This window comes from Ochotona princeps, chromosome 4, assembly GCF_030435755.1.
Source record: "Ochotona princeps isolate mOchPri1 chromosome 4, mOchPri1.hap1, whole genome shotgun sequence".
Classification (NCBI taxonomy): domain Eukaryota; kingdom Metazoa; phylum Chordata; class Mammalia; order Lagomorpha; family Ochotonidae; genus Ochotona; species Ochotona princeps.
In genome coordinates this window covers 42672067-42684773 of record NC_080835.1, presented here as the reverse complement: position 1 = coordinate 42684773, position 12707 = coordinate 42672067, and the positions used below count along the sequence as shown (strand labels likewise).

The 12707-nt window shown below is 49.0% G+C and overlaps 1 protein-coding gene across 2 annotated transcripts in view; it reads right to left on the bottom strand.

Moving 5' to 3' along the window:
* The window catches only part of RRAS2 (RAS related 2), an 81430-nt gene extending 74884 nt beyond the window's left edge, over positions 1-6546 (bottom strand). The window contains exon 1 of one of the 2 annotated variants that reach the window (XM_058663337.1): positions 6132-6546. In XM_058663337.1, the coding sequence (XP_058519320.1) occupies positions 6132-6239 (108 nt within the window). In that variant the 5' untranslated portion in view covers positions 6240-6546. Of the gene's footprint in view, positions 1-5263; positions 5536-6131 lie in introns of those variants that run through there. The other variant, XM_058663338.1, reaches the window with a different exon arrangement.
* Positions 6547-12707: the final 6161 nt, after the last annotated feature.

Here is a 12707-nt window from a genome sequence, read left to right as displayed (position 1 = left end):
GAAGATCTTCCTCTCTGTCTCTCCTCCTCTCTGTATATCTGACTTCGTAATAAAATAAATAAATCTTTTAAAAAAAAGAAATCATGGATAAACAGTTAAGTGACTTTTATTCGTAGAATCTAAGACATAGCAATGAAAAGGCAATTCAGGAACTTATCAGAACCTCACACGTGGATCAACTATCAAAATAAAAAAGCAATCTCGGGACCAGTGCTGTGGAGTACCAAGAAAACTTCCCACCTGCAGCACCAGAGCCAGTTTAGACCCAGCTTCTCCAATTCTGATTCAGCCCCTGGCAAGGGACCCTGAGAAGCACGAGAGGATGCTTGGCCCCAGTCACATGAAACCAGGAAGAAGCTCCTAGCCTCAGACAGTCCCAGCAATTTGTCCAACCAGAGTGAAACAGCACAAGGAAAAATCTGTCTTAACTCTTGTCCCCAGTAAAAGACAATGAGAATAGGTTTTCATATTAAGATTCAAGATGTGAGAAATTAGCTATCCCCCATATAACTAAAATCTGACAAACTCCTGAATGAAAAAGAGGCTAAAATAACAAAAAATGGAAAGTTTCCCTCTTTACATTTGTAAAACATGTATGCTCGCTTCTCCGAGTTGCATAAAGCAGTGACCCAAAAACTCATTTCTTAAAAATCAGCTCCAACTGATTAAGTTTCCCAACTCAACATGAAATCAACACCAGGGCTGGTGCCGAATTCCAGCAGGCTAAGTGTCCGGTTTTGGAGCCACCATCCTGTTCAGGTGCTGGTTGGAGTTACCGGCAGCTCCACATCCAATCCAGCTCCCTACTTACAGCCTGGGATTGCAGGGGAGGCTGGCTCAAGTCTTTGGGCTCCTGCAGCAGTCCAGGAGATCTGAGGGGAAAGCTCCCGACTCCAGTCTGGCTCAGATCCAGCCACCATTCAGCCTAGTGGGAAGTGACCCAGTGGATGGAAGATTCTCTTGCTCTCTTTTTCTCTATAATCTTGCTTTTCAAATAAACATTTTCTTAAAAATAGCACCTCCTGGGCCCAGCGCTATGGCCTAGCAGCTAAAGTCCTCGCCTTGAATGTGCCAGGATCCCATATGGGCGCCGGTTCTAATCCCGGTGGCCCCGCTTCCCATCCAGTTCCCTGCTTGTGCCCTGGGAAAGCAGTGGAGGACACCCAAAAGTCTTGGGACCCTGGAGGAGGTTCCTGGCTCCTGGCTTTGGATCGGACGGAAGATCTTTCTCTGTCTCTCCTCCTCTCTGTATATCTGACTTTGCAATAAAAATAAATAAATCTTAAAAAAAAAAAAATAGCAACACCTACAGGACCCAGTGCAATAGCTTAGCAGCTAAAGTCCTCGCCTTGAACATGCCAGGATCCCATACGGGCACCGATTTTAATGCCGGCTGCTCCACTTCCCATCCTGCTCCCTGCTTGTGGCCTGGGAAAGCAGTGGAGGACAGCCCAAAGCCTTGTGACCCTGCACCCGCGTGGGAGACTCGGAAGGGCCTCTGTATATCTGTCTTTGCAACAAAATAAAATACATCTTAAAACACACACACACACACACACACACACAGGAAACAAAGGGGAGGGTGGCAGCGACTTAGACCAGATTATGTTTCAAGTTACTACACAAGTAACAAATTCTGTTTTGGAGATATAAAAATAGTAACTGCAAAGTTCAGGTAAAGCAGCATTGTTTACTTTGCAGCTGGCACTGTGCTGAACCATTTGCTTCGCATTATCTTACGTACTACAAAAAACCTAAGGGTGCTGCCAGTACTTTGCTTTTTCAGGGACATAAAGTGAAGCTCAGAAAAGCTAAGAAACAAGTCACATAGCTGGCTAAATGAGAGGGAGAACCCTAGGGTCCACGGGTGAAGAACTGTTCAACGAAACTCAGCATCTAAGATGCAACTAAGAAACCGAAGCCTTCAATTGGTTAAGGGAGAAGAATCCACATCACCTGGGAGGGGGAGACCTAGCCCCACCACCCATCTGCCTCCACTTTCTTCTCACCTGCACAAGGTGAAAATCATTTTCTAGAAATTGCTCCTAGTTTGGGTTTTATTTGTCAGTAGAACTTAAAAACATTTTTCAAAAAAAAAAAAAAATCATGAGCCACAAAAACAAGATCCTGTAGGCATATGTGTTTAAAAATGTAAAGCTTCACACTTTTATCACAGCTCCCACAATTTTGCTATGTTCATTTTAAAAGTACCTCATTCTAGTACCTTTTCTAATTTTACAGCTCTTCATATGCATAGAAAGTTAACTGAATCTAAGATCAAGGAAAGTCAAAGCTAAAGGCAGGGTTTAATTTCTCCACCCTCAAATTTGTTACAATACTTTTTCTGTTCCAGATTACATAATAGAAAAATACATTTTGAAAGTTACAAGGAGGGCCCAGTGCTGTGGCCTAACAGCTAAAGTCCTCACCTTGAACATGCCCCTGGATCCCATATGGGCACCGGTTCTAATTCCGACAGCCCCGCTTCCCATCCAGCTCCCTGCTTATGGCCTGGGAAAGCAGTTGAGGACAGTCCAAGGCTTTGGGACCCTGCACCCATGTGGGAGACCCGGAAGAAGCTCCTGGCTCCTGGCTTTGGGATCAGTACAGCACCGGCCATTGTGGTCACTTGGGGAGTGAATCAGTCAGAAGATCTTCCTCTCTGTCCTCCTCCTTGTGTATCTAACTTTGTAATAAAAAATAAATAAATATTTAAGCAAAGAAAGTTACAAGGAGCCAGCGCGGTAGCACAGCAAGCTAATCCTCTACCCTGTGGTGCTGGAATCCCACATGGCTGAAGGTTCATGTCTGGGCTGCTCCACTTCCAATCCAGCTCTGTGGCCCGAGAAGGCAGCAGAGAAGGGTCCAAATCCCTGGCAACCTGCATCCATGTGGAGACGCAGAAGCTGCCGGCTGCCAGCTTGGGACCAGCTCAGTTCTGGCCTATACAACCACTTGCGGAGTAAACTAGTCTATGAGACCTCTGATTGTCCTTCCCCCTCTGTAAAATTTGCTAAAATAACAGATCTTTAAAAAGTTTTGGAAAAAAAGTGATAAAAATAATGTAATACTTGGGAGTCTTGAACAACAAGTGGGACCAACTTATGCTCTCCTAATCTACAATCAGAACTGACCTCCTCCTACTAAAATGATTGTTTTGTTATCTCTTCGTCCAGTTACTATTGCTGGACATGACAGAATGATTCTGACTCCCCAGGAATCAGAAAATTGAGACTCTATTACATGTAGATGATCAACAGTCACTTTAGCTCTAAATCTAAAGCTAACATGTAACATTGTTCTAAGCCAAAGGTGGAGGAAGTCCGGCCAGCAGGCCATGTAAGGTCCACAAAATCACTTGGTCGGGCTCTGTAAAGGCAGCCACAAGTGGGATTCGATTCAATAAACCGGCAGCAGGCTACTGTGTATGGTTCTTGCATGATGTGATAAATATCCAAACGGCCCTTGGCAGAAAAAAGGTTCACCACCGAGAAGCCCTCGACAGATCAACTCACTCTGTTAGAATAGCACATTGTAATTCCTCGGCTGACACACTGGGCTAACTGAGGTACAGAGGTCCCATACCTTGCCTGGGAGTCACAGCTGAGACTCCAGCCAAATGGCCTGCTCCTTCCCTGCCTGGTCACCTGTCCATCCTACTGCCTTCACCTGCCTGGACTCTGAGCCAGCCCGGAACTCACACACTTGACATTGCCATAAACCCAACCACCAAAGCATACATGATACTTTTATCAGTCTGTCACTCTTGAACATATTTCAGACTTGGGAAAGTTCATAACAGGCTATAAAAATGCACACATATTAACATTAAATAATATTAATAAGCATATACCCCTAGATACACACTAACTTAAGATTTCTCTCACAATTTAAAAGTTCTGTAAAGAATGCACAACGACACCGATTTTACTGACCAAAAAATTGAAATTTGGAGAGGCTAAATATTGTGAGATCCAGTAAAGGGAGGGAACAGAGGCTGAGGCTCATCGCTGGATAACTCAAAGGCATGTTCATGTAGATGTCTTCAAAAACCTCATGGAAAACTATATGATGAAAAGCCATATGCACCCTAAATCTTTTGCACAAAAATAACCTTACAGGGCCCAGTGTGATAGCCCAGTGGCTAAAGTCCTCGCCTTGCACGCCTGGGATCCCATGTGGGGAGTGGTTCTAACCCTGGCTGCTCCACTTCCCATCCAAATCCCTGCTTGTGGCCTGAGAAAGCAGTCGAGGACGGCCCAAAGCCTTGGGATCCTGCAGCCACATGGGATTCCCGGAAAGCCTCTAGGCTTCTGACTTCGGATCAGCTCAGCACTGACCCATTGCGACTGCTTGGGGAATGAATCATAGAATGAAGTATCTTTCCCACTGTCTCTCCTCTCTGTATATCTGACTTTCCAATACAAACTAACTAAATCATAGGGGGAAAAAAAGCGTATCTTTTAATTAAGTTTTTCTCTGGTTCCCTCATCTTTCTCCTGCATACCTGTTCTTTTTACTTCTTTGATATCTATAGCATCCAGGTACTATACTGACATGAGGGATGTTCTTAACAAAAGAATCATAGATAAATCATTAGGACTTATTTCAATAGTTGCTAATAGTGTTTCAAAAATAAGTTCCAATACCATCAAATATATATATTCAGATAGCCCCTCCCCAAAATAATACTGCTTTAAATAATACTGGCTTACATCTTTTAGCGAATACAATCAATCAATGCTGGACCCAGGATTTTCCTCTTAATCATCAACCCCTCTCAGCTCCTCACTAACCATCCAATTCCCAAAGAAAGGGTTAGCTCTCAATTTTTCTCTTGGCCATGAGTCTCTCTCTCCCTCTCCTTCAGAGAACGGCAACCGGGAGCATCCCTGGTTCTGCAGCCTGCTGAAATTAAACCAATCTCACTCTCGTGCTTTCAACCCACTAATGAATCATTCTACATGTTTCAGCACAGAAACATCGCGCTTCCTGGACACAAACGCTTTGCCGGTGCTTAACCCCTTGGCGTAACACAGAACCAACGACTGCTCCTTTACCCAATTAGAAAGGTGACCACCAGATTGCTGTGACAGTACTGTGTTGTATGTCACAATAAACCTTAAGTGAGCGATTCCAACAATCCCGTTAACAAACGAGTGAAACGGGGCACCGAAAAATGATTTCACCATCAGTACTCTTCACAGTAAAAAATGCCTTTGTTACCCGACAGAACAAGGTTCTTGCTCAGCGCATGCCACACCTTTTAGGTTGACAAAAGCAGAAAGATATCTGAGAGTTCTCTTTTTAAAAGCTCAAAGATCACTCAAGCCTAAGAAGGGAGAATCCCTGTGGCGTTCAGCAACGAGTGGTGGTGAGGGAGACGGTGGTTAGAATACACGGAACCCACAACTCGGTTACCCCCTAACCCGGCCCATCCCAAACTCCACCTCGGCACGGGGACAAGCAGGAAGACACCAGGAATTCCTAGGAAATGGTCTCACCCCTATCATAGAAGGCTTTTAACTTCCTCCGACCCACCATTTCCCTGGGGCGTTTCCACAGACTCCCACCCGGATTCACTACCTTACTTATAAGAAAGGCGCGCGCGGGGGCGCGTACACAGACACACACACACACCCAGAAAAACACCGCTGAGCTCAGCCCAGCCGCGCCGGACCAGCCCGCAGACCACGCGGAGCCGCGGCCAAGTTGCCACCGCGATCCCCCCACCACCGCCCCCAGACCGTGCCGAAGACCGCCGAAGGCACGGGAAGGCAGCGCGTGGGGCTCAAGGCCCCCGGGGCAGGAAGCCTGGCGCGGCGGCATCGCCTCCCAGCGGAGGGCTCCGGCCTCGGTCACAGAGATAAGGTAGACCGGCGCTTCCCACCCTGCCAGCTCCGCCCTCCCAGCCGCATTCCTGAGAATGCCCGACTCCCGGGACGCCGAGCCGGGGGCCCGGCGGGCAGGAGCGCAGGGCCGGCCCCGCGCCCGGCCCCCGACCCCCGCGCCCGGCCCCCGGCCTGCGCGGCGCCTCCGGGGCTGGGGTCCCCGCAGCCGCCCCGCCACAGGTAGCGCTGCCCCCCGCCCGCCGCCGCCCCGGCGCCCCCGGCAGGCCCCGCTTCAGGCACCTGGATGAACTGGATGGTGAGCGCCGACTTGCCCACGCCGCCTCCGCCGACCACCACGAGCCGGTACTTCTCCTGGCCGGAGCCGTCCCGCCAGCCGGCCGCGGCCATGGGGACGCCGCCGAACCCAGCCCGGCCGCGCCGAGCCGCCCGCCCGCCTTAGGCCCGGCTCCGGGGACGTGCGCGGCCGGCGGGCTGCGGGCGAGCGGCGGGACGGGAGTCTAGGGCGTCAGGAGCTGCCGAGAGGGCTGGTCCTCGCGGCGGCGCGGCGCCCGGGGTCGGCTCGGTCCCGGCCAAGGCGCGGAGAAGCGGCTGAAGGCAGGGGCCAGGGACGGCAGCGCCCGGGGGACGCGCTCCTCTCCGAGTGTCGGCAGCGCCTGACGAACGCAGCCTCCAGCGCCGCTACAAATGGCCGTCTGGGGGCCGGGCTGCTAGACCGTGGTGCTGCATATGCATGAGGGGGGCGGGGCCGGGCGGGGCGAGGCCGCGTCCTCCCCAGGCTGAGATTCCGGAGCTGACCCGGACTTCAGACCCCCCCAACAGACCCTGGGTCTTCAGACCTCCGCCCGCCAAGGTGTGTGCGTAGAAGTGTCGGAGTGCACTGCTAGTTGTGTGTGTCAGGGACTGTATGGATAAGGAATACGGGTCTGTGACAGCGAGAGTGAAAAATAGAGCTGTTGTCATATTAACTCAATTTGTAGGAGCGTAAATATCCTGTGTTAAGAGTGCATATGGTAACCATGCTAGTGTGAAAAACGGTATGTGACAGTGATTGAGGATTAGAGCTGTCACAGTAATTGAGTGCGTGATGGACTAGTGGTGGTGACAGTGTGAGGAATGTGACAGTGGCTGGAGTAAGTCACAGCAAAGGAAGCTTGCAGAGACGACAGTGATTATGCAGATTTTATGTGTGTCAGTAAATGTCCTGGTCTCTGTGTGTCGGTGAGAAATGTGCCCCTTTGTGCTGTGTCTGCCCACTGGGCAGTTTCAGGGCTGAAGACCTGGAAACCGGGGCGCAGGTAAATGACAAAGGGCTAGACCAAGAGAAAAGCCTTCACCCCCAGGCGTGGGTGCGCAGGAAAAGCTGCCTGACAGTAAGCAGCGTGGGCTGCTGAGTGATTGGAAGGAAAGGACTGCAAGGAGAGGGAAACAGCTATGCAAAATGATGAGTCCAGAAGACAGGGATGCTGTCCACAGTTCCCAATGTGTTGGGAGAACTTACACACCCGTGATTGGGAATGCAAAGTGATTATCTGGGTGTAAGGTGGTTTCACCAAATGCAGCAAGCGTCACAGCTCTGGGGAGAGATGGTGTGTAATAGTAATTTAGGCTATGACTTCTGGGATAACCTGTCTAGATCAAGCCCTACCTATTCTATAGTGGTGTGGTATGACCAACTCGACCTCTATGCCTGTTTTCTGTAAAATAAGAAAAGCGGGGTTGGGGGCAGGTTGTTCCTCACAGCAGTTGAGATACTGATCAGACTGCTCAGAATAGCAGTATCCCAGATAGAAGTGCATGGATTCAGGTCCTGGCTCTGCTCACCTGAGTCTAGTTTCCTGCTAATGCGCACCCTGGGAGGCTGCAGGTGATGAGACTCAAGTAATTAGGCCCTGCCATGCACCTGAGCAACCTGAGTGAGTACCCGGCTCCCAGTCCAGGTGGTTGGCATTTAACAGTGAACCAGCAGGTGGAAACTCTTTTCTTTTTCTCTCTGGATCTCAGTGTCTGTCCCTGTGCCTCTCAAAAAGCAAACAAACCACCACCTACCCCCAGAAGAAAAAAGCAGTAAAACTACCTGCCTCGTGGAGGTTTTAATAAAAACCAAAGTAACAATTAACTGTTAGAAACACATAAAGCACTTGCTGGCAGGACCAGCGCTGTGGTGTAGCAAGCAAAGCTGCAGCCGCTGGCATTCCGCATGGGCACCAGTCAGGGGTCCAGCTGTCTTACTTCCACTCCAGCTCCCTGTTAATGGCCTTGGAAAGTAGAGGAGGGTGCCCAGGTGCCTGGACTCCTGCACCCAAATGAGAGACCCAAAAGAAGCTCCCGGTTTTAGCCATCCCTGGCTGTAGTGGCCATTTGGGGAGTGTACCAGCAGAGGGAAGATTGCTCACTCTCCTCTCTCTCTCTCTTTTGTAACTCTCTCAAATCAACAAATCACTTAAAAAACATATTAGCACACAATGAACATTTATAGTGACTGTGGAACACAACTGAAGAATTGGTGATGCAGATGGAACCAGGAGAATACGACAGAAGAGACAATGCTTGATATCCAAAGCTAGGTAGGAGACCATGCAAACTTTTTTTTTTTTTTTTGAAAGGCAGATATACAGAGAGCAGGAGAGACAGAGAGGAAGATCTTCCATCCAATGGTTCACTCCCCAAGCAGCTACAATGGCTGGAGCTGAGCAGATCCAAATCAGGAGCCAGGAGCTTTTTCCGGTCTCCCACCTAGATGCAGGGTCCCAAAGCCTTGGGCTGTCCTTGACTGCTTTCCCAGGCCACAAGCAGGGAGCTGGATGGGAAGCGGGGCTGCTGGGACTAGAACCCGTACCCATATGGGATCCCAGCATGTTCAAGGTGAGGTCTTTAGCTGCTACGCTATCGAACCAGGCCCCGAAACCATGCATCTTCTACGCGTTCTCTTGGGATTTTTGCACTGAGGCAAAGTGAGAAGGTTAGCTCATGGTAAGAGCACCATGCTGCAGAGAAGCCATGTGGACATGCCAGTGTCCACCAGCCCACTTGCATCAACTGCCATGTGTAAGTGAGATATCCTGGACACACAACCCAGCCCAGCCTTCACATGCCTGCAGTTCCTACCAGCATTTGACTGAAACTGCATGATAGACTCCAAGCAAGAACCGCCCAGTCCCAACCCTGGCTGAATTCCTGAGCCACAAAATCATGAACAAAGTAAAACTGTAAATGGATTGTGCTTTTAAAAACTTTTATTTGGGGGAAATTTCAATGCCTAAAGAGTGCCCATATGTTGTTTATCTATGAACACACTTTCTAGATTCATTCGTTTGAAAGCCTTTCCCACAAAGAAAGGGAAAGAGAGTAAGCTATCTCCTGTCTGCTAGTTCACACTTTAATGGCCACACAGCTGTTGCCCATGTAGATGGCTGCGTCCCAAGCACTTAGAGCATCTTCTGCTGCCTTCCAGCTGAATCAGAACTGGAACAGCTAGGATTTAAACTGACGCTCTCATATGGGTCACTGGCATTGCAAGCCAGAGGCATAACCTACTGTGCCACGATGTTGGCCTTCGTGTCCGTGTTTTATCTCAGGACAACAGTGACCTGCTCATCTGGAATGTTGGTTACTCATCATCATTGAAAGCCGCTGCTGACCAAACAGCATCCCTGATCCACCCCAGAGAAATGGTCAGAGGGTGGAGTCAGTGGGGAAGTTCTGAAATCAAGATTCCCCTGACCTCATCTTTGGCGCAGTCAGCTAAAACCAAGACTTGGTAACCAAAGAGGGCCAAGCCCCCAGTCGAAGAGTCTGCACTCTTTATCTTGGTTCATAGGGCAGCAGCATCCACTTATTTCCTTAATGGGCCATTGCTTTTAATGTGAATGAAAGCCTGGTAGAGAATGATGTTGTAGAGTTTTTGACCCTGAGTACGGCAGCAACCTCAAATTCTTGTCTTGCAGGAAAGAAGAATTTTCATGCGGACACAGTTTAGTTTTAAAGTAAGATTTATTAGAAAAGCTAAGAAAGGAGACTCCCGTCCTAGTGATGGGAGGGGGCTCTGAGATAGAAAAGACCCTTATCCCCTGCCATAGTGGCAGGAGGAAAAGTAAAAAGACCCTAGTCCACTGCCATAGTGACAGCAGGAAAAGCAAAAGGAGAGACCCTAGTCCCCTGCAATAGTGGCAGCAGGAAAAGCTAAGAGAGAAAAACCCGTATTAATGGTGGGGAAAGTATCTTTTTTTTTTTTTTTAAGATTTTATTGTTATTGGAAAGCCGGATATACAGAGAGGAAGATCTTCCATCCGTTGTTTCACTCCCCAAGTGAGCCGCAACGGCCGGTGCGCACCGATCCGATGCCAGGAACCAGGAACCTCTTCCGGGTCTCCCACGCGGGTGCAGGGTCCCAATACATTGGGCTGTCCTCAACTGCTTCCCCAGGCCACAAGTCGGTAGCTGGATGGGAAGTGGAGCTGCTGGGATTAGAACCAGCGCCCATATGGGATCCTGGGGCTTTCAAGGTGAGGGCTTTAGCTGCCGCCGGGCCCAGGGGAAAGTATCTTTTAAAGGTTCCCCTCAAAGATGTTTCTCCATAAACAAAGAAAATTCCTGGTTTCCATGGTTCCTAGCCTTGGGACCAAAGGCCAGAAAGGTGTCACTGGCCAACTTCCTTGGTCCCTTTCTAATGATAAAGAGGCCAGTCTGAAGCCCTCCCCCTTGGTAATGGCTGGAGACAGAATTGGGCAGAAGCTTCAGGTGGGAAATAGCTATGTTAAAGTCACCCTTGTCTCCTGGGGAAGCATTCCTGATAAGTTAAGATATGCACTTGTCTTGGGAGAGATGTGCTCTGCTGAATCCAAGACATGGTGGGGAAATTCCCTTTTATATTTGGGAAGAAAAAATGACTTGGGGACCCAGAATACCCTAACTGCCTACTACCCAGTCTAACTCCTCTCACAATGAGACAGCCCAGCAGGAGCTGCATGCATATGAGATGAGACAGAAGCACAAATCTATTCCTTGTTTAAAGATCATGCTGCTAAGAATAGAAACTGAAAGGCACGCTCAGAGCGGGGTGTGCGCACACAGCCATGAAGAAGGCCACAATGGAGTAGAGGAATCCACAGCTTAGCAGAGGATGAGCTGAGAATCTCAGAGCCTTCGAGGGCATTCTCTCCAAGCTCTCCTTTTACAAGCAAAGGGCAAAGGTGCAAAGATAGAAGGGCGATCCCCCAAATCACCTAGCGATAGAAGCATGACTGAAACTCAGCCCTCTATCTCCCGGCTTAAGGTCCTTCTCAGTGTGGGCAGTACCTTGGCAGTCCAAGATGGCCCAGAAGGCTAACCAAGACAAAGTCACACTGCTCAGACATGGCTGCCAGGCGGTGTGGAACAAACATAGTCACCATAGCATTTTTCAAATGTTGAAAACTCCAGATGTTTGGGCCCGGCGGCGTGGCCTAGCGGCTAGAGTCCTCACCTTGAAAGCCCCGGGATCCCATATGGGCGCCGGTTCTAATCCCGGCAGCTCCACTTCCCATCCAGCTACCTGCTTGTGGCCTGGGAAAGCAGTGGAGGACAGCCCAATGCATTGGGACCCTGCACCCGCATGGGAGACCCGGAAGAGAAGTTCCTGGTTCCCGGCATCGGATCGGTGCGCATCAGCCCATTGCGGCTCACTTGGGGAGTGAAACAACGGATGGAAGATCTTCCTCTCAGTCTCTCCTCTCTGTATATCTGGCTGTAATAAGATGAATAAATCTTTAAAAAAAAAAAAAAAACTCCAGATGTTTATAAAGAGGATCTTGGTTAAATAAGTGATGGTACAGCTATAGTATGGACCGCTATGTGTTCATTAATCATTTTTATTTATGGAGAAAAATTAGATAGGTAGGTGCTATGATCTGAATGTTTATATCCTACCAAAACAAATATGACAGCCTAATCTCCACTGTGATTAAATTTTAAGAGGTAGGTGCCTGCGGTGGGTTTTGTGGCATTGCATGTTAAACCATCAATTGGGATGCTTGCATTCCATATCAGTGTGCCAGTTCAAGTCCCAACTTCTCTGCTTTTAATCTAACTTTCTTCCAGTGTGTCCTGGGAGGTGGTAGGTTATCTCCTGGTTCTGACCTAGCCCAACCTAGGCTGTTACAGAAATTTGGAGAGTGAATAAGTGAAGACCTGGAAACTCAACCCAGATCTCTCTTGTGGGTGTCAGGAGCACCAGTCACTTGAGCTGTCACAACTGACTCCTGGGAGCTGCATCGGCAGGAACCTAGAAGCTGGAGCCAGAGCCTAGAACCGAACCCAGGTGCTTCCCGGTGGGACATCGATGTCAGTATCTTAGCCATTAAGCTACATGCCCACCGCAAGGTGCATTGATAGAGTTCAATCTTTTTATTTTATTTTATTTTATTTTTGACATTTATTTATTTTTATTGAAAAGGCAGATATTCAGGGAGAAGCAGAGACAGAGAGGAAGATCTTCCATCCAATGATTCACTCCCCAAGTGGCCGCAATGGCCAGAGCTGAGCAGATTCAAAGCCAGGAGCCAGGAGTTTCTTCCGCGTCTCCCACACGCGTGCAGGGTCCCAAGACTCTGGGCTGTCCTCAACTGCTTTCCCAGGCCACAAACAGGGAGCTGGGTGGGAAGCGGGGCTGTCAGGATTAGAATCGGCGCCCATATGGGATCCCAGGCGTTCAAGGTGAGGACTTCAGCCACTAGGCCACCACACTGGGCTCTGATCTTTTTATTTTTAATGAAAAAGAAATAGAAAATTATGTTTGTAAACACTTTTTCAAGACTTAGGCAAAGCAGGAACCAAAGTTTACCATCTATGTAAAGTAAGTGGTGGTCAGATAGACTGACA